At 45.9% G+C, this 18312-nt stretch overlaps 1 protein-coding gene across 4 annotated transcripts in view; it reads right to left on the bottom strand.

The window, feature by feature from the left end:
• Window positions 1–476: 476 nt before the first annotated feature.
• Sertad2 (SERTA domain containing 2) overlaps window positions 477–18312 on the bottom strand; it is a 108226-nt gene continuing 90390 nt past the window's right edge. For 3 of the 4 annotated variants that reach the window (XM_052198332.1, XM_052198331.1, XM_052198334.1), the window contains exon 2: window positions 477–5863. In XM_052198332.1, the coding sequence (XP_052054292.1) occupies window positions 4912–5859 (948 nt within the window). In that variant the 5' untranslated portion in view covers window positions 5860–5863 and the 3' untranslated portion in view covers window positions 477–4911. Of the gene's footprint in view, window positions 5864–17490; window positions 17873–18312 lie in introns of those variants that run through there. The other variant, XM_052198333.1, reaches the window with a different exon arrangement.

Below are 18312 nucleotides of genomic sequence, written 5' to 3'. Positions count from 1 at the left end.
GGTGTCGGAGGATAAAGAGGCTGAACTGAGGGATGCGCTCACTGCGTGGCAGCTGAACTAAACCTAAGCGGGCCAGGTAGCCGACTGGAGGAAGCAGCCAGGTCCCAGGGAGAGCGCCCAGCGGAGAGGCACACCGCTATTGGACAACAAATTCTGGTAGTCACAGAGTTTCAGCTAAAGCCCAACAGAGGCAGGGGCTACCGCAGTTGTGTGCGGTGTCATCTCAGGTTCATTAGGGGTAAAAGCTCTGGGAAAATCCTGGTAAAAAACAAGGTCTGAAGAGAGCTGGGTCAGAGAAGGAAAAGGAAGCCAAGAAGGGGTGGAGGGGGCCTGGAGCAGCGAAGGGGAGGCTGGTTCAGAGACTGAGAAGGTTCTGGAGACCCAAGGACTAGCAGGGCAGAGCCCACCGCACCCACCTTAATGGACCAGTCATGACGCGAGCTGGCCGCGCTCTAGCTGGAAGAAAACTGAACAGGTTTCATCTTTTAACTGTTTATTGTATAATATAAAACTACAAAAGACTGCTCATTCCCATGTACATTGAATCTGTCCCATTGTTTAGAATACAGCCTGAATGAATCTACATTGAACACAGCCCTCTGGGTTCTGATGTGACGTCTGTAATATTGCATAGAAAAGGCACAGCTCTCGGGTCTGTGGGGAAAGGTCACACCTCCTTCCTCAAAATCCACGTGCCAACACGTCCCTGTGTACATTTGCAACACTTTAGCTGTATATATGGACTACTCTTCTCTTCCAAATTCCCCAAAGTTCACAATCTATCCTGGCTTTGTCTGCAAGAGCGTTTGATCCTGGCCAAGAGCCGTGTAGAGTCATCCTTGGAAGCACTGGAGACAGCCGCAGGAGGGCGGGCGGACGGACAGACGGACGGACGGACGGACACACACCCTGCTGGCACCCAGGTGCTGGCCAGCCGGGTGGCAACAAGAACCAACCACTTACAGATAGGACAAGTCAAATATGCTCTTTCTGCTATTTTCAGAAATGTAAAAAGGTTCAATTTGTAAGAGCAAGGTTTCACAATTAAGACAATTCACAGAGCAGAGGAGCGGGCACTGCACAGGCAGTCTTTGTGTCTCGTGTAAGAAGGCTGCCCTTGCAGTGCTCAGAATTCATTGTTTACTGCAAAGGTGGTAGGAAATTTAGGCTTTAAAAATGATCCGGAAGTTGATACTTTGGCTCTTTGGAGCTTACGTCGTTAAGAAATTTTCCTTGATTGGCCTCAGGATGGTTGGGCTATGGCGAGAGGAGGCTCGGTTGCTAAAGACACTGGAGCGGTATAGGAGGCTGTGGCCATTTCTCACCCTTTGCTATGAAGGTGGGTGCCTGTGTGTTGCCCTTCCGCAATCAAGAGAAAGTGCTACTAAGAAAACTTTAAAAAATTATCAATTCCTTTATGCTTGATTTTCTTAAAAATTTGGAGGTATTAAAACATTCCTCATCCACACCTTTTTGCATATTTTAAATAGACCCATATTGGAGATGAGAGTTAAAAATGAATGTGGACTGTGTATCTGATGAAGAGACAGGTGGGGGCTGGCTTGGCGCTCCCTTTTAATACACAGAGACCTACGTTCCTACAAGAAATACATTCCTACAGTACATTCTGCACCATACCACCAGGATGTTATTAGAGCGCCACGGTAAAATAAATATATTTACACAGGAAAAAAAAAGAAAGAATAAATAACTTACGGGGAAAACCATCCCTTTAACTCTCTCAGGATTCTGCTCGCACCTTGTCACGTCATTGCACGTCATTGTCACCAAGCTCTTCAGGCCCAGGCACCCGGGCTGAATGCCTGGCTCGCATGCCACAGGACTGCTTTAGTGAAGGTGAGCCACTGCTCCAGGAAACCTCTGGAAGCCACTCCGCCACTCAGCCTGGGGCTGGGAGACCTCGCTCTGGCTCCAAGTCTTCCCTGTCGGGACATCCTTACTATAAACAGGACACAAAGGCAGTCCTAACTCAGGGTGGGCTTGCTCTTCCTGAAACGGGCCGTTAGCTTCCCATGGCTGCTTCAGGACTTAGCATTTTGAGGACTTAGCACTTTGCCTGCTGGAGCTGGGGTGGGTGTTTTGATTTTGAAGCCCAGCCTTCAAATGCACTGGAGTTAAGAGAACCAAGTTTGGGCAATGCTTCTCTGTGCTTATTTGAACTGTCGCCCAACATATGGGATTGTTTAAACACACGATTTGCTAATCCAACAAAAGTACAGTTGTTCTAAGTTACTGTAAATCAGTTTTTGACAATGGCAATCAACTGCTTTGTGCCACTTTTGCTGGGAATAATCAACACTACTGTATATGCACATGTATGCGGATGTGTGTAGCATGTGGCCAGTTCACAGGACCCTCCAGTTCTAAAACACACAGAGCATGGGCAGACCTGCGCTCTACAAAAAAGAAAAGTTCTTAAAATGGACAGGCACACTGACCCTCGGAAGCGTGTACGACAACCCAACCGTCACCTTACATATGGTCCCTGGTCCTATATGAAAGGAAACAGGTCTATGGCGGTCGGTGGGAGGCCCGTGGAGGGTGCCTGTGGGAGCACAGCTGCATCAGCCTCTCACTGCTCCAGAGCTGACCTGTCAGACACACCTGGGTGACGGCAAGGTGACTCAAGAGTGGAAGAAGACAGGAATCCCACCATGCACAAATCTCCTGCTTGGATGAGCAGTTCCTTCACCACAAGCACATCTGCTTGCCACGTGCATTATAAAAATAAAACTATCTATGGCTTGTTTAAAGTGCCATTTATAAAATTTATCTTTTTAATTGGCCAGAAAGACCCATTTTATCCATGGCAAGAAGTGAGCAGAATTGGTTGGTGACTGTATATTGACAAATGACCAACAAAGACAACAAAAACAAAAACAAAAATCCCATAATTTAAGTTTTTTTAAATAAATATAAAAGTTATTTCTAAAGAAGCCATCTATCTGCATAACGATATAGGTTGTAACCTGCACTCAACAGCTCAAGTACCACTGCAAGAAAGAGCCGTGAAGCAGAAAGGCGGTTTCAGCAACAGGCATGATACACTAAAACAAACGATTGCATGTCACGGTGCACGCGTGTGTGGGATCGCTAAATAAAGAGCTGCTTAAGGGACCAGCACACAGGGGTGGGGTGGGGCAGAAACATGCATAGAAATTCCTGTCTATGTATTTGGGAATAACAGCTTTGTAAAGTGTAGTTAAATTAGCAGTTAATTAAGGAAAGCAACCAGATTGGACACCATGACATAAGGCAGTGGACTACGGCTCTAGTCACAGATGTCAGGAGGGCGCGTCCTGGCTGGGCTGGCAGAGGTGCGCAGAGCTAGCTCACTGTGCTGATCAGAAAGATGCCATTTGCAGCTCTTAGCAACAGAGGGAACAAAAGCCCCAGGGAAAGGACACTAGGAGAGGCAGCTCAGCATGATGGATGCCTTCTGGGAAGACTTTCTTCTTCATGAGCCCTAAGTACTCAAGTAGAGTTCACCTCCATCAAGAGGTCAGTTGCTTGTTGTAAAATTTTGTTGTGTAAAACTGTGGTCTCATCATAAAAGCTATGCCAAAGGGGAAAGACCGGGGTTTTTGTTTTAAAAAATTAAAATAAAAGCAATTAAAACAGCAACTTGGCATAAATGCAGTTTTGTTTGTTTGTTTTTGTTTTTAATCCCCCTGCTCTGCCCCCCACCCCCTTGAGACAGGGTTCTCACTGTATAGTTAGTTCTGGCTGGACTGGAACTCATAAAAAATCCACCTGCCCCTGCCTCCCAACTGCTGGAATTACAGGGGTGTGCCACCACACCCTGCTGAGTCCACTCTTAAATAAGATGATGCAGCCTCTGCTCAAGAGAGTCATATCAACCAACCCCCCTGCACCCCAACTGCTTAATGCAAGTTTGCTGAGCAGACAGGCTCTGGCTTTGGAAGTCACAGTGCTGGCGGGTGACCATGCCAGGAGCTGGTGCTTGTGAAATTTGGGTGTCAGATCACCTGGCCCTTTATTAAGCGCTGTGTGTATTTGCACTGGGGACATCAACTGCAGATTGACGTGATCCGATTCTCTCTTGCACCATACACATATAAAACATTACAAGTCCTATAAAAGTACAAGTGCAACTTGTACATCTCACGGTTGCAGGAACTATGTGAGCAAATCCTATCAAAATAGCTATTTCATATGTATAAACAGCATTTGTTTTTAGAAAAACAATATCATAAACTGCAGAATCTGTACAAAAATATAAAATAAATTTGGGCAGCAGTTTTCTAAACAGCCATGTAAATGCAACACTTACGAGTAGTTAATGCCTCTAAAAAGGCTGAATTGCCAAGTCAACTTACACAGGGCAAACGCCAGAAAAGGTACTGAGATTATCCAAATAATATAGATATATATTCTTTTTTTTACCTCTTGCAATAAAACTTATAGAAAAAATAGACAAATATGCACATGCAATTTACAGCTTTTCCAACTTAATCCTTGTGCTTCACTTGAACTGTTCATGTTCACCTTTCAACATTAGCAACACAGTCTTCAAATGTCTTCTCTCCTACGCCAGGGCAGCAGGGCTCTGAGGAACCCACTCAGAAGAGTGTGTTAAAAGTGGTCATACTTGAATGAAGGCACTCCAACTCTGCTTGAAGAAAATACTAGTGTGATCCTTTTGTAAAATTTTCTTTTTCTCTGAAAAAGGCAAGCAAGGGTCCATGCACAGTGCGGAGAAACTGTTGGGGCTGCAAAGGTGCAGGGCCTGGCTGGGCGCAGTCACAGGGCCCCAGCTGCAGAGCCTGGCCAGGTGCAGTCACAGGGCCCAGCTGCAGGGCCTGGCTGGGCACAGTCACAGGGCCCCAGCTGCAGGGCCTGGCCGGGCACAGTCACAGGGCCCAGGTCTCAGGAGCCAACAAGCACCTCCATGATGTGATCCAGCTCCGTGAGATCCATTTTGAAAGGCTGACTTGGGGCAACAGGTTGATTGCTGTACGGAGCCAGGGTCTTGAGGAGGTCATCAGCTGACACAGGGGCCATCTTTGAGGCTGTCCCCGATGCAGAAGTGCAGGGGTCAAAATCGTACATGGATGTATCAATGTCAGCAAACAAGATGTCATCCAGGGTCAAATCTGTCAGGAAACCCGTGGATGTTGTTATTTCAAAATTCCCAGGCAGAGAGTCCATGAGTCTTGAGTCATCTGTGCGGCCTTCCTGGGGCCCCTCAGATTTCTGGACACTGGACTCACTGGAGGTTCCTTTTGAGGCCTCAGGAGCTGCTGCATCGGCAGCCTCTGTGGAGGTAGATGTGGGACAGAGCTCCTCAATCTCCTCCAAGGCGGAGGAGAAGCTGTCCCTCTCTGCTGGGAGGGCTGGAGAAGGGAGTCTGGTGGGAGCTGCAGGGTGCACGGCTTGCAAAGTGCAAAAAGTGTCATCGTCGTCCTCGAGCAGGGAGGCAGGGGTGAGGCAGGCCTCCAAGGGTGTAGTGCTTCCTAGGTCACAGGGGTGAGCAGGAGGCGAGGCTAGGTGGGTGAAGGCAGGCGGGGCCTCCCGGTAGCTGTCGCTCAGTGAGTCGCTGGGCTGGGAAGAGGGGGTGAATGCAGGCCTCAGGCTGCCTTCCTGCTTGAGTTCCTCCTGGATCCGCCTCAACATGTTGTTAATTAAGACAGTCTTCTGCAAGCTGGGCTCTGTGAGAGGCCTGTGGTTATACAGTTTCATAAGGGAAATGTTGAAGATAGTCTGGCGCTGTAAGGTGTAAGACACCCTGGATGGACCGTCGGAGGGGGACACGATTTTGCCTTCCAGCCCATCTTCATGTTCATCAAACTTCCGTTTTCCTCCTTTACCCAACATATATCTACAAAGGAGAAAGACAGAAAGTAGCATCAATTACATGAAGGCGAATTCCACCATGAAGATGCTGACTTAGGTTAGGTCTCATCTGTGTAGTCAGTCTCCTGCCCAGAGGAGCAGATGGGGTTAGTCAGGAAGACCCTGTCCACAGAGAAGTAGGGTGTCCATGCTTGCATGCCTGTAGAGCAATTTTTAACACTAGGTAATCCTGGCCAATGTACTGTGTGAGTAATGTGTACGACACAACTTGGAGAAGTTAGGAGTTACCATGGAAACCATGATTTTTACTTTCTCAGCTCATGTGCTTGCGTTTGCATGCCTAACATTATCACACAGGTTCAATTTCCCTCCCCCAAATGGGTTTATTTTTAAAGCTTAAGAACACACAATGCATGACCTCAACAAACAGAGGTGTTATAAATTACAGCTTGAACACAACTCAAGTGGCGAGGGCATCAAGGTAGAGAAGAACACACAATTCTGCTAGGACCGTGTGTCTCAAATGTTTCTTCCTTCCTCTTGTGCACAAAGCCTTCCTGACAGTCAGCTGCCCTCAGAGACTGAGCTGCCACTGCCTTTCCCTCTAGGCCAAGTGGAAGGAGGCTGTTCCCGGCCTGGGGCTCTGATTGGCTTCATTTCCCAGCCTGGGCTGCGATTGGATAAACTGCTTCAGGATTAAAAGAACCTGCTCTGACTGTAAGCCCTGCGAATGGGGCACTGGACACATGTTATAACACACACCCACTGTGACCTTAGAGACACCTGGGTATTGAAAGATATAAGGGACTCTATTGCAGACCCTGAGAAATCTGATGAGGTCCCTTTGTGAGAACCGCTGTCTGTCTGGAGGTCTTCTCCAGAACGCAAGCCTTCCTAGTCTCCACAGTCACTGTCACCCTGTCTCAGACTTCTGCTATGAAAAGCTCCCAGGACCAGCCTTTGTCTCATGATTTCTTGTCTTTGTTTTTGTTATTTTTTACATTTCCAGGCAGGCTTTCAGTAGGAATCTTTGGGTTGAGTTTGTCAATAGAACCTGCCATTTGTAAACCTGGTTTCCAGCCACTCAGCACCACACCCAAGCAGGTTAGCCTGCTGCCTGACCACAGTCAGGAAAGCATCCCCACTGCCCTCCCCGCCTCCATGTGAGCCCTCTCCAAAGGCGCTGGGCAGCCTTGTTCCTCACAGCACCTCTGCAGCCCCTCACTAATGCTCACTCCACATCTACAGAGGCTCAGGTACTTTGCCAGAGCACATAAACTCCCTCCTGGGTCTCACAAGCCTTTTGAATTTCAAATCTGATCCTAAAGGCAGGCTAACACAACAAATACACCTCACAGAAGTTTTTTATCAATACCCTGTGTAAAGGAGGGCCTCGGTGTCCCCCCATAAAGCAGACATAGAGGAGGCCAGTGTGGCACACAATCCCATAAAGGATGTCTGACTTCTGGTGGGAGAGAGGAAGACAGCTGCAGCCTGTCCACGCCACGCCAGCATCAGTTTGAGAGCTGTTAATGCTTATAAAGAATGTGGAATTACTTGTATGAAACCATTTCCCTTCATTTCGTAAGCATCAACAAGATGGCTATCATTGTTAGGACCAAAGATCAGTCCCATAATCAATACAACTGTTGTGTGAGACATGGAGGGTCTAATGACAACGGGCTTCTCTTTCTCCTCTCAGAGTTCCTACTGCTTAGTGGGTCCGCTTTATGTCTACTTAGCACCGGACATTTCCTGTTTGCAGTACCTGTACTCCTTTAAACTTGACAAACCAGACAAGAGGTAGTTTTATTTCACTCTGCAAAACAATATATCACAAGCATTACCAGACAACTGGATTTTGAAGCAAGTAATTGTATTCACAATTTTATGTCTATTTGCTTACAATTTGAGCATTGAGCATTTATACTCTCAGGGAAAATTTTTACTTTGCCTGAAGAACTTATAAATGCATTTAATTTACATACAGTGTTATCTGATCTCTGTTATTTCATCTATGATCAGGCCACTTAAGTGTGTAATTACACGCATGCATACACGCATGCATACATGCACACCCTAGGCCAGCACGTGATCTGGTGCCTGTTCGGGTGAGACGAGCATTCTGTATTACTTAGGGAGCTTTATAGCAAAACTGCTAAGTGCCTGTCAGGTTGTCACAACCCCGTCGGGTCCACCCCTCCCTGTCTGAGCCCCGGCCTCCAACCCTGTCAGGTCTTCGATCTAACCCACAGCACCAGCCTTTACTGTCCTCCCACCCCGACCCCATTTTCCTTTTAGTTCATTTTCCAAATAATCATTTTACTGGAATTCACAAAGGACTGGGTAAGGAGGTGAGGATATCAAGAGGGCTCATCCACAGAATTTTGAGAAACACTGAAATACAGCTAAAATCAAACCAGAAACTTATTGTCACTTGGTATTTCTAGTGATTTTCTATAGTAAATTAACTTTGGCACCAGAGTGTAGACTTCCAATCATTAAAGACTCGTTACCAGAATAAAACAGTCCTTTCTGCACTTTCTGTTGCTCCCATCCATGTTTTTTTTTTTCCAAATGAGATCTCTGATGATGGACTGGTCCAAACTTCTGAGCAGTCCGCCCTTCCTCGACTCCTAAGGAGCTGTGTTACAGACATGTACTACCATAGGACTTTTTTCAATAATACACTTCTTTTGAAAATTCTTTTATTAACTTGTTAAGCTGGACAAAGTGGCACATGCCTTTGATCGCAGCACTCAGTGAGTCAGAAGGTGGCAGACACGCGTGTTCCAGGCCAAGCTGGGCTTCTTGGAGAGACCCTGAGCTGGCTTTGTGCGTGCATGTGCACATGTGCATACGGAGGCGGGGGTGGGGGTTGGGTGGGGACTTGAAGGCATTAGTTCTACCCTTCCACCGTGGGTCAGTGAGCCATTAAGGCTCTCCCAGCAAGCCCTCCTGAGCCATCTTGGTGGCCTAATAACGTATTTCTTTAGAAATAACTGCTACTTTCATAGCAGTCACACCTAGGGGCTGGAGAGATGACTCAAGATTCAGAGCACTTGCTATTGTTGAGACCCAGGGCTCAGTCCCTAGGACTTCCATGGTGACCCGCATGTATCTGGCATTCAGCAGAATTCCAAGAGCTGACGGCATCTGTGGAGAGAATTTCAGACTTCAACATGAGCAGCACCTAACTTCCATCAGAATGGTCTGGTCAGAGCTGCCTGCTCAACCGGTGTTTAGGAAAACCTGTGGAGACATCAGTACTGCTGCGTTGAACAGGAGGTAAAGGCCCCTGTGAGTAAGTTCTGTGAACAGGACAAGGACTAAGTTGAATACTGGGTGTTTTTCAAGTGTATAAATAAGGACCTCTAGTGGAGTATGTCTCAAAACAGGCTTACTTTCATTTTTTTCCTGTTTTGTATTGAAGCAAACAAAATTGGCTCCATGTATCCAATGAAATTGCAAAATGCACACAATCTAGCTAAATCATATAGAAAAATAAAAATGCAACAAAACTAAGGCAAAGAATGCCAAAGGTAGCAGCATTGCCCCCTGCCTGCTCAGAGGACCTTTAGCTCCACAGAGAGACGGTAGCACCTCTCACATAGAGGGAGGGCTCTGTATAACCTGAGCTCCATAAGCAAGACATAATGCAAAGACAAGGCATGCCTTCAAGAAGCCAACAGCAAACAGCCAAGCGTGTGTCCCATTCTGGCGGCTTTGAGCCTGTCTCAGGCCCGACTGGGTCAGGGTGGCCAGCTCCTCAGAAGCCGCTTTCCTTAGACACTCTGAAAAGATAACAATGCTCTTTAAGGGCTGTCAGAGGCACGTGACCTTTCCAACGGCCTCAAAGGACGGCAGACTGCAGAAGCAGTACCAGGAGCTCGTTAAGGATTCCTGGGAAGGCTACCCTTTGGAGTGGAAGGGCTCCAGAGTCAGGGCCCTCTAAATAAACACTGGATACTAGCTTGCTTCCTGGGATACCTGGACTTTCCTGTTCCCTTACACCCCTCCACAGCTTTCAAAGAACCAAATCTATCCGGACAAAAACCAAAAGATCTTCCCAGGGCTCAGGGCTGGGCTGGAGACACCACACACAAGGAAATCAGGTGGGCAACTCCTTTCTTTCCTCTCCTGGTACCCAAGCCTAAAAACTACTAACAACTGCTTTTCTACTGAACATCCACTGGCTCTTACTGAAAGGTCTGAGATCTAATATGGCCTCTTACAAATTGTCAGGAACAAAATCCTGACATTCTGGACAAATTGAGGCCTGGGTTCATATGCGCAGACACTGAGCTAGGATGCCTCAGCCTAGTCAGTACTCTGCGAAACTGATGCAGTCAATACCAACTGCAGCAAACTAAAATCTAAAAGAAAAGAACACAAAAATGAGCCCTGTATGTGCCAGACACGGCCTCCAGTTTGCAGCTTGTCATCAGGAAAGGATTCTATAGCCCCAAAGCTACACTGTTTAATCCCAGCACTAGGAAGGCAGAAGCAGGTGGCTCTAGACCACCGCTGCCGCTGCCGCCGCCGCTGCCGCCGCCACCACCGCCACCGCTACCGCCACACCACACCACCACTACACCACCATCACCACCACCACACCACCACTATAACAGAAAAAGGACTATACTTTGTTTAGGCTGATGCCCCAAAGTAACATGTGTCAGTACAACTTTCCTCAGACAAAGGTCTAGACTGCAAAGGGTCAGAAAACCTTTACCTGCTGCCAATGGTTCCGCCATTCCAGGTCCTGAGTAACTCACACCTCAGGAAATGTGAGAGGACCAGGGCTTGAGTGATCTGCAGAGACCAGGCTTGGCAGCCCCATTTGCATATCTGTCAACTACCTCCAGACTGGAAGGCCCCAAAGGCACAAAACTGTCTTGTTCACCTCAGTACTCTTCGTTTAGGGACCCTCCCCGACACCAAAATGGTCCTCAAAAAATGAACAGGAAGTGGAACAAATGAAGAGAGCCAGAGGGCCAGTATGGAAGTGTGAGGCAGAAGCAGACAGCTCTGTGCATGGATGTGGTGGGGACCGGAGGGCATGAGAGGGAGAGCGCTCTTTCCTGAAGACACCGCTGTGAGCCCTCACACTGACCACGCTCTCCCACTCAGCTGTGGGCCTGGTCGATCACAGATGCCCAGCTCTAGGAATCTGTCTTTCTGAAGTTTCCGGGGGATGCTGGACTGAGATCTCAGAATCATCATCTCCTCTGGGCCTTGTCAGGCCATCTTCCTCCGAGCCTGAGCACACTGCTACTCACTGTCCTGACAATGAAGGCACTCCTACTTTTTGTTTCTAAGCAAGGAGGGCAAAAAACAAACAAACAAACACCCAATGAGTAGCACTTTGACTACAATTCTACCACCTCGGCTGTCAAAATTAAACACCTATAATCTTCATGGGACAAACAGAAAAATATTCTTTTACAAACAACCATTTCTGTTATCCCACCACTACCAAAACCACTGCTTTTACTGCATGCTTAGCACAGCCCAGGAACTGCACGATGGACGTCTCCTGCCCATGAAGACTGGCTCTGTGCCCGGCAAGAAGAGATGTAAAGTCTGTTTTAACTCAATTCATCCCCCAAACAATGGTCATTATACCTGACAGAAAAAACACACTAAAATTCCTTTACTTCTTACTCGGATGGGGGTCAAAATTGACAGCTGAGCACCAATTTCAAGGAAAGGAGCCGATACCTTGTACAGGTATCCTCTTTGGACAAGAGGTAACAAATCTCATATCCAATTAAAGCATCAAAAAAGATATCTGAGAGTGAGCAGAGGTAATCAGACGGAGGAGGGCGGGCTGAGCGGAACAGATGTGTGTATGCTTAGCACTCAGGATGGGGTGCAGGCAGTCATCAGTCACCTCAGACACCTCAAGGCTTCACTGATGGGTGTCTGGTACACGTTTCCTCTTGGACTTAATAACTCAATTTGCATTTTCCAGGGGTATATCATAATTAAGTGACATGTTTTCTCTTCTTTTTCAAAAAGATTTAATTTTAATTTATGTGTATGGGTATTTTGCCCATATATATATATATATATATATATATATATATATATATATATATATATATATATATATATATGTCTGTGAACCACTTGCTTGCCTGGTGACACCAAAACCAGGTGTCAGATCTGGAATCGGAGAGTTAACCGACAGCTGTGAGCTGCATGTGGATGCACTAAGAACCAAAGCCAGGTCCCTTGGAAGAAAACGAGAACTTTTAACCATCTCTCCAGCCCCAATACATTTTTTTTCAAAAGTCAATTACAGTGCCAAACCAACCTATGAGATCTTCAGGTGGACCGAAGAAGTTATAGGAGGGGCGGGGCATGTCACTCTTGAGGGATAACCACGTACTATGACACACACCTTGCTTTCCTGTACAGGTCCAGTGTGGCAACTGGTGTGAGCACAGGCTTCTGAGAGACCACTGGCAATGCCGACCCCACCACCCCAGGCCTCCACACCAATTTACTGCTTTTTATTATTTTATAGATCTTTCGCCTGCATGTATGTCTGTGCACCATATGCCTGCCCGGTGCCCAGGGACACCCACAAGAGGACTTCAGATGCCTTGGCACTAAAATTATGGATGGCTGTAAGTCATCAGGTGGGTGCTGGGAACTGAACCCAGGGAGAGTAGCCAATGTTCTTAACCTCTGAGCCATCTCTCTAACCATGCCCATCCCAATTTACTACTTTTGAAGAAAAAAGGAGCCAAGAGGGAAGAGAAGGCTCCCAAGAGAACACCAGAGATTTCTCATCTGCATCTGGTGCCGCCAGAGTCTAGGCTCCTGACTGGAGCAGCTTCCCCAGAGTGAGTGTCAGGAAAGCATGCTCCTAACTAAACCAACTGCGTGGGAGAAGTCAGGAGCGGCAGGAAAAGCCCAATAAAGGAAAATTCCTTCTGGCAAAATAACCTCTAGCTGAAGAGAGACCTATTATCCCAGTGTGCCTAGCCAATCACCTGGTCCTGGGACTACCCCTAGGAAAGTCAGCTCACACCTTTAATCCTAGCACTGGGTGGGCAGATCTCTAGGAGTTCAAGGCCAGCCTGGTCTACATAGGGAGCTCCTAGCTGGCCAGGGCTAACTACATGGTGAGATCCTGTCTCAAACAAACAGCCAAAAAAAAGATAGGTAGAATACTGTTTTTCCTTTTAATGAGATACTGTATTTTTCTTTGTCACTCTTGCCCTCAGCCTAGTCCGTCCTGGCCACCGTGAGGTCACTGGGTCTGTCACCATTTCTGAGGCCCAAGTCACAGTCACAAAGGCACTCTTACTCTCTTCTCTTCTCTCCTCTGCCCCCTCCCATCTCTCTTCCTTCTCTCTCTCTCTCTCTCTCTCTCTCTCTCTCTCTCTCTCTCTCTCTCTGATGCTGGTCATTCTTTCTAAAGCCCCTGTCCCTGCTCACGGCTCCTTCCTCTCAGTGTGTCTGACCTCTGTGAGGCTTCGGCCCATTTGCCTTCTCTCCTTGTGGGTAGCTGCCCATGTTTACAGCTTTCCCACCCTGGGGGCTTTCTTTTAAACTCTAGCTGAACTCATTCTCACATTCTTTTATTAATGAGAATGAGACCCCTCCCAGGGGCACCCCCAGTTCCACTTGATCAACAGTGGCTAAAGTGGGGCTGGCAAGAAATTGTGCAGAAGCAATTTCTGAAATGTACTTTTCTCAATTCCTTATCTTCACTCACCTGTGGTCTCTCTCCTGCTTTTGAGGTGAGTTTCTGTCCTCGACAGAACACTCCTTTCTCAGCTTGCAGTATGGCAGTGGGGTGAGGAAAAACCCCATCCGGCGTCAATGGGAAACCATGCTGGCTTAGATAGCTTTCCACACTTAACATACCACACCCAGAACAACACATCACACTAAGAAACCTGCTTAGAGCTAACTTATAACGCCCAGCTTCCCCTCAAGGCACAAGAAAGAGCCAGACCAGAAAGAGTGCACTGCTAGGGAAGTGGTGGTCAGGGATGCTGGCACAATCATCAGGGAAGCTACAAGAAACTGCAGCCTTTCTGTCCTGGGCTGCGGCCAGGAGGGTACATGATGGGGGGGCGGGGGGGGGGGGGTGGCATCAGGCAATCTTCAGACAACAGTGGCAGCTCCTGGCCTGGGGGGAGCAACAGTCCAACAGGGTGAGAGGCTCTGCTACTTACAGACAGGGAAAGACAACAGCACTCCACCCCTTTCCACCCATGCTAGTGACAAAATGTGAAGCCGTCAGGATCGGAAGGTCTTATTTTTAAACTAAAGCCTACCCAGGGTTTCAGAGGTCTCTGCAGTAACATCCATGCTAATTGGTAAGTAAGACAAAGCCTCCCTAACAAATCAGCACAGTAATTATAAAGCCACTCGCTAGACCAGGCAGTCCCCGGTGCTCACTCAGGCTGCTGTAACCTGACACCCACCGTGGCTCTGCTCAGCCAGGCCCGGTCCCGCAGGCCAACCCTGCCCACCCAGCCAGCTGCAAACTCCCAGGCCTCCAGAGGGCCACCATAGGCCAGTTGAAGTGGCCAGGATATCAGGCTCCATGCAAATTTACAGAACTTTACCAAGTGGGGTTGTTTTCTAATGTCTACATTTTAACAAATTTTTATCATTCCTCAGGATTTTCACTATCAGCTAAATTGGATACAATTTCTAATGCCGGCTTATCAAACATCGTTTCACGTGAAAATACATGGGATTTTAACAGGTGACAGACCAATTACACTGAGTAAACAAGAGTCAAATTTTAGAAGTGAATGTTTAAAATAATGAAAAGCGAGATAGGGAAGAATAAAGTATGATTTTATGGTAAAAATCTGAAAAGCAAAAAAGAGCTTTTAAAACATGTCAGCAGTGGGATGTGCTTCTAATACCATCTCGCTGGTTTTCTGTCCCCGGGACACTTTAGGTCGCAATGCCAACCCTAATGAATTGAGGATACCAGCCATCTTGTAAGTCTGACGATGGAACTGCTAACAAGTCCTCTATTTCACCCCAGAATTCTGGCTAAAGGCAATGTCTGAACTTAACAGTTTCACAGATACATGATTTGAGGCCTCAGTTTGGCTAGAAAATACAGAATGGTCAAGTAGATGAAACAAAACCAACAGACGCTGGGCTGGTGCCTTCACAGCTGGGTAATGAGCACTGCACTCTGACATCTGAGTCTGTCGGGAATTTTCCATAAAAGTTAATCAATACATCACTATATATTTAAAAAAACAAAAATAAAACTCTACAAGTCAAAAAAAAACAAACAAGAGCACAGCACATTTCTTACATGAGAATTATACTAACGTTATAAGCATGTTTACACATGTCAACAAGCATGCCCAATGCAAATTGGAATCCTAGAACCTTGAAGCCAGCACCACATCTACCACAAGGGGGCGCCACAGAGCAGCAAGGTATCTTCCAACTTCATGTCAGTTCCTACCTAGAGATTTCTCAAAGCATTTATATTTCCAAACTCCATCTCCTATTCAGGGGTTCATATGGCAATGCTGAATGCTAGACGCCTTACCAAGTCGACTAAACTATATTATGTCATGAAACAACCTTTTATTGCTGGTATGTTAGTAACACCATGGTTAGGATCCCTGGAAGATTATTCAAGAGAAAACACACACAAAACCAAGCTCGAATCCAAGTCATGAGATGTGGACTCAGAGGAGGCAACGGTTCAGATCTCCAGTGGGGTTCTGAGATTGACTTCTAACAACACAGCCAACCTTCCACATTCACAACTAAGAATTCTACTAGGATAGTCACTTTCAATAATCCTATTACATCTTAATAACAGTAAATTACTACCACACTAAACAATGCTTCCGGCAGTTATTGGAGAAAATCCTTCATCAGGAACATGGAGAAGAAGCCATTTAATTGTAAAATGTAATGCAGTTTTAACCTCAGGGATACATTGAAGCAAGTTACTTTCTAACAGTTGAGATTCTCTCAGGTCAGATTATTAGCTCAGGTTATATGATGTCTGTTCAGTAATAATGCTTCTAACACATGAACTAGTTGCCTTTTCTCCGTTTGAAAACCAGTAATTAGAAGCATATATATTATAGTTCTTTGCATTACAATACTGCTTTATAATCATTTGGTGTCTGTCCAGGGTCCATCTTCAGCATCCTGAGTTTTAAGTCTCATTAGCACTAAGGACGGCTCTCCAGGGGAATCCACGCCAGGGAAGCTCACCCAACTTTGCACCTCCCCATTCCCAGGCACAATGAAAATATGTTTTCTCCTGTATTTATAATTGCTTAGATGGGATTCTAGTTTCAATCCTCTTGTAGCATCTTTTCCCCAAAGATACCTTGTTTTTCCCTCACATAAGTGATCCTTAATAAACAATGTCAAGGGAAAATAAAAGACTTCAGTAGAAACCAAATGATTTTCCAAAAAGCATGTGAGAGTTTTCTTTTTGCTTAAAAAAGTGATCAGGTATATAAAACAGTCACACCAACACTTTAAGGTCAACTTAGTGAAAATTAAAACTCCATTTTAGTTCAAACATTTAGTTAAAGGTTGCTTTATCCATGTCAGTTAACTAGTTTATCACTAAATAAAACTGAAGAATAGAACCTAAGGATGCAACTTCAGGAGATATTTTTATGGATGGTAAATCTGAGGCCCATGTAAGTAACTTATATATAATCAGAATATTTATTGTAATTGCCTTTATAAACAGGTAGATGGGGGGCTAGAGAGATGGCTCCGTGGTTAAGAACACTGGTTGCTTTTCCAAAGGACCTGGGTTTATTCTCAGCACCCACATAGTGGCTCACAACAATCTATAACTCCAGTTTCAGGGGATCTAACATCATCTTCTGGCCTCTTTGGGTACCAGGTACACAAGTGGTGTGCATGAACAGAGCTCAAATACCCATACACATAAAATAACAAAATCACTTAAAAATCAAAGAACTAGGCTGGTAAGGTTTTACAAAGTCACTTTAAATTTTGTATCATGTACTTGAATAGTTCACTCATTCAAAAAAGGTAATGAAAATACAAAATAAGCTGGGTGGTAGTGTACACCTTTAATCCCAGCACTCTGGAGGGAGGCAGGAGGATCTCTGTGAGTTTGAGGCCAGCCTGGTCTACAAAAGGAGACAGCCAGGATTATTCAACACAGAGAGACCCTGTCTTAAAAAATAAAGGGCAGGGGTTGGGGGTGGGGAAGAAAATATAAACTAAAGGGTAGTGACTACTTTGTAAATGTAGTAGGCATTTTTCTAGGCTGTTTTGAGATTTTTAAATTTCCCCCAAGGACCTTGGATATTCATAACTTATTGAATTTTAAGGAAAACCATTTAGCTAAACACAATAAAAATAATTAATTTTAAAGAAATTATTTTATTAATAAATAAATACTTAAAAGCTCTCCTTTCGCTTTGAAGGACCCCGTGGAGAGCTTTCCTCAAGCCCGGCCAGCCATCCCTAACCTATTGTCCCTCCTGCCTCTGGGAAATCTCATTTTGGATTTGTAAATCAACTACTGCCACATAGCTAAGAATCACTCCCAGGCGAAATACACTTCATGTTATATTTCTGATCATAGTAATATAATTTTTTAAATCAGTATTTCAAAATTTGTTTTGTGCTTACCTAGCTTATGCAAGACCCGGGCTTCATCTCCAGTATCACAAAAATCACAGAAGGATTTGTCCTGGGCTGAGCGGGAGAGCATCCCAGCACTGAGGAAGAGGGCCACACACAACTTCAAAAAAGCTTACCTCACCAGAAGAGAGAGCAAACAAATCTGCTGAAGCCACAGTACCCAAATTTTGCTAGATAGATTTCTAGGAAAGCAAAGACCTAAAGATAAAAGGCATGCGTGAGCACAAGATGCTGAGAATGTTGCCTTCAAAGAGAAGAGAAATCCGAAGGGCTGGTGTCAAACAGCCATCACCTCAGCGTGTTGCTCCTGTGGCTACAACTGTATGTAAAACCTGTTCTGGTACAGAGATGACCTTGGGACTTTCGGATTCTCAGAGTGTATCTTGGGCAATGCTTCTCAGCACAGGGTGGGGTGCTCCAGCGGTCTACTCCAAGCTCAGGAGCGGCCTGGGCTGGAATGATAAGCAGTTAGGCAGTGGAGAGCAAAGGGCTGGAAGGTGGCTCTGCAGTGAGGGCCTTTCATGTGGCCACCATGTTTACAGAGCCCACTGTAATCACACGACTATGTCCTAGAGTCAGAAGCCCTTCCCCTTCACTATTCAAAGTAAAACTCCTTAGAAGAAAAAAAAAAGTATGATTTAGTGGCTTCTCTTCAGTGAGTTAATGAAGGGTTTTAAAGGTAAGAGAGAAAAGCTTAGATCAGTTAGGAGACCTGCAGAGAGACAATGGTAGTACTGCAGATGTGGATGAGTTTAAGAACTTAAGTTTGCTGCTACTTAGAGTCACTGGAGAAACAAAGCTGCCTTTGGG

Source organism: Apodemus sylvaticus, chromosome 11 (assembly GCF_947179515.1).
Source record: "Apodemus sylvaticus chromosome 11, mApoSyl1.1, whole genome shotgun sequence".
NCBI lineage: Eukaryota > Metazoa > Chordata > Mammalia > Rodentia > Muridae > Apodemus > Apodemus sylvaticus.
This window is presented reverse-complemented; position numbering and strand designations above follow the sequence as displayed.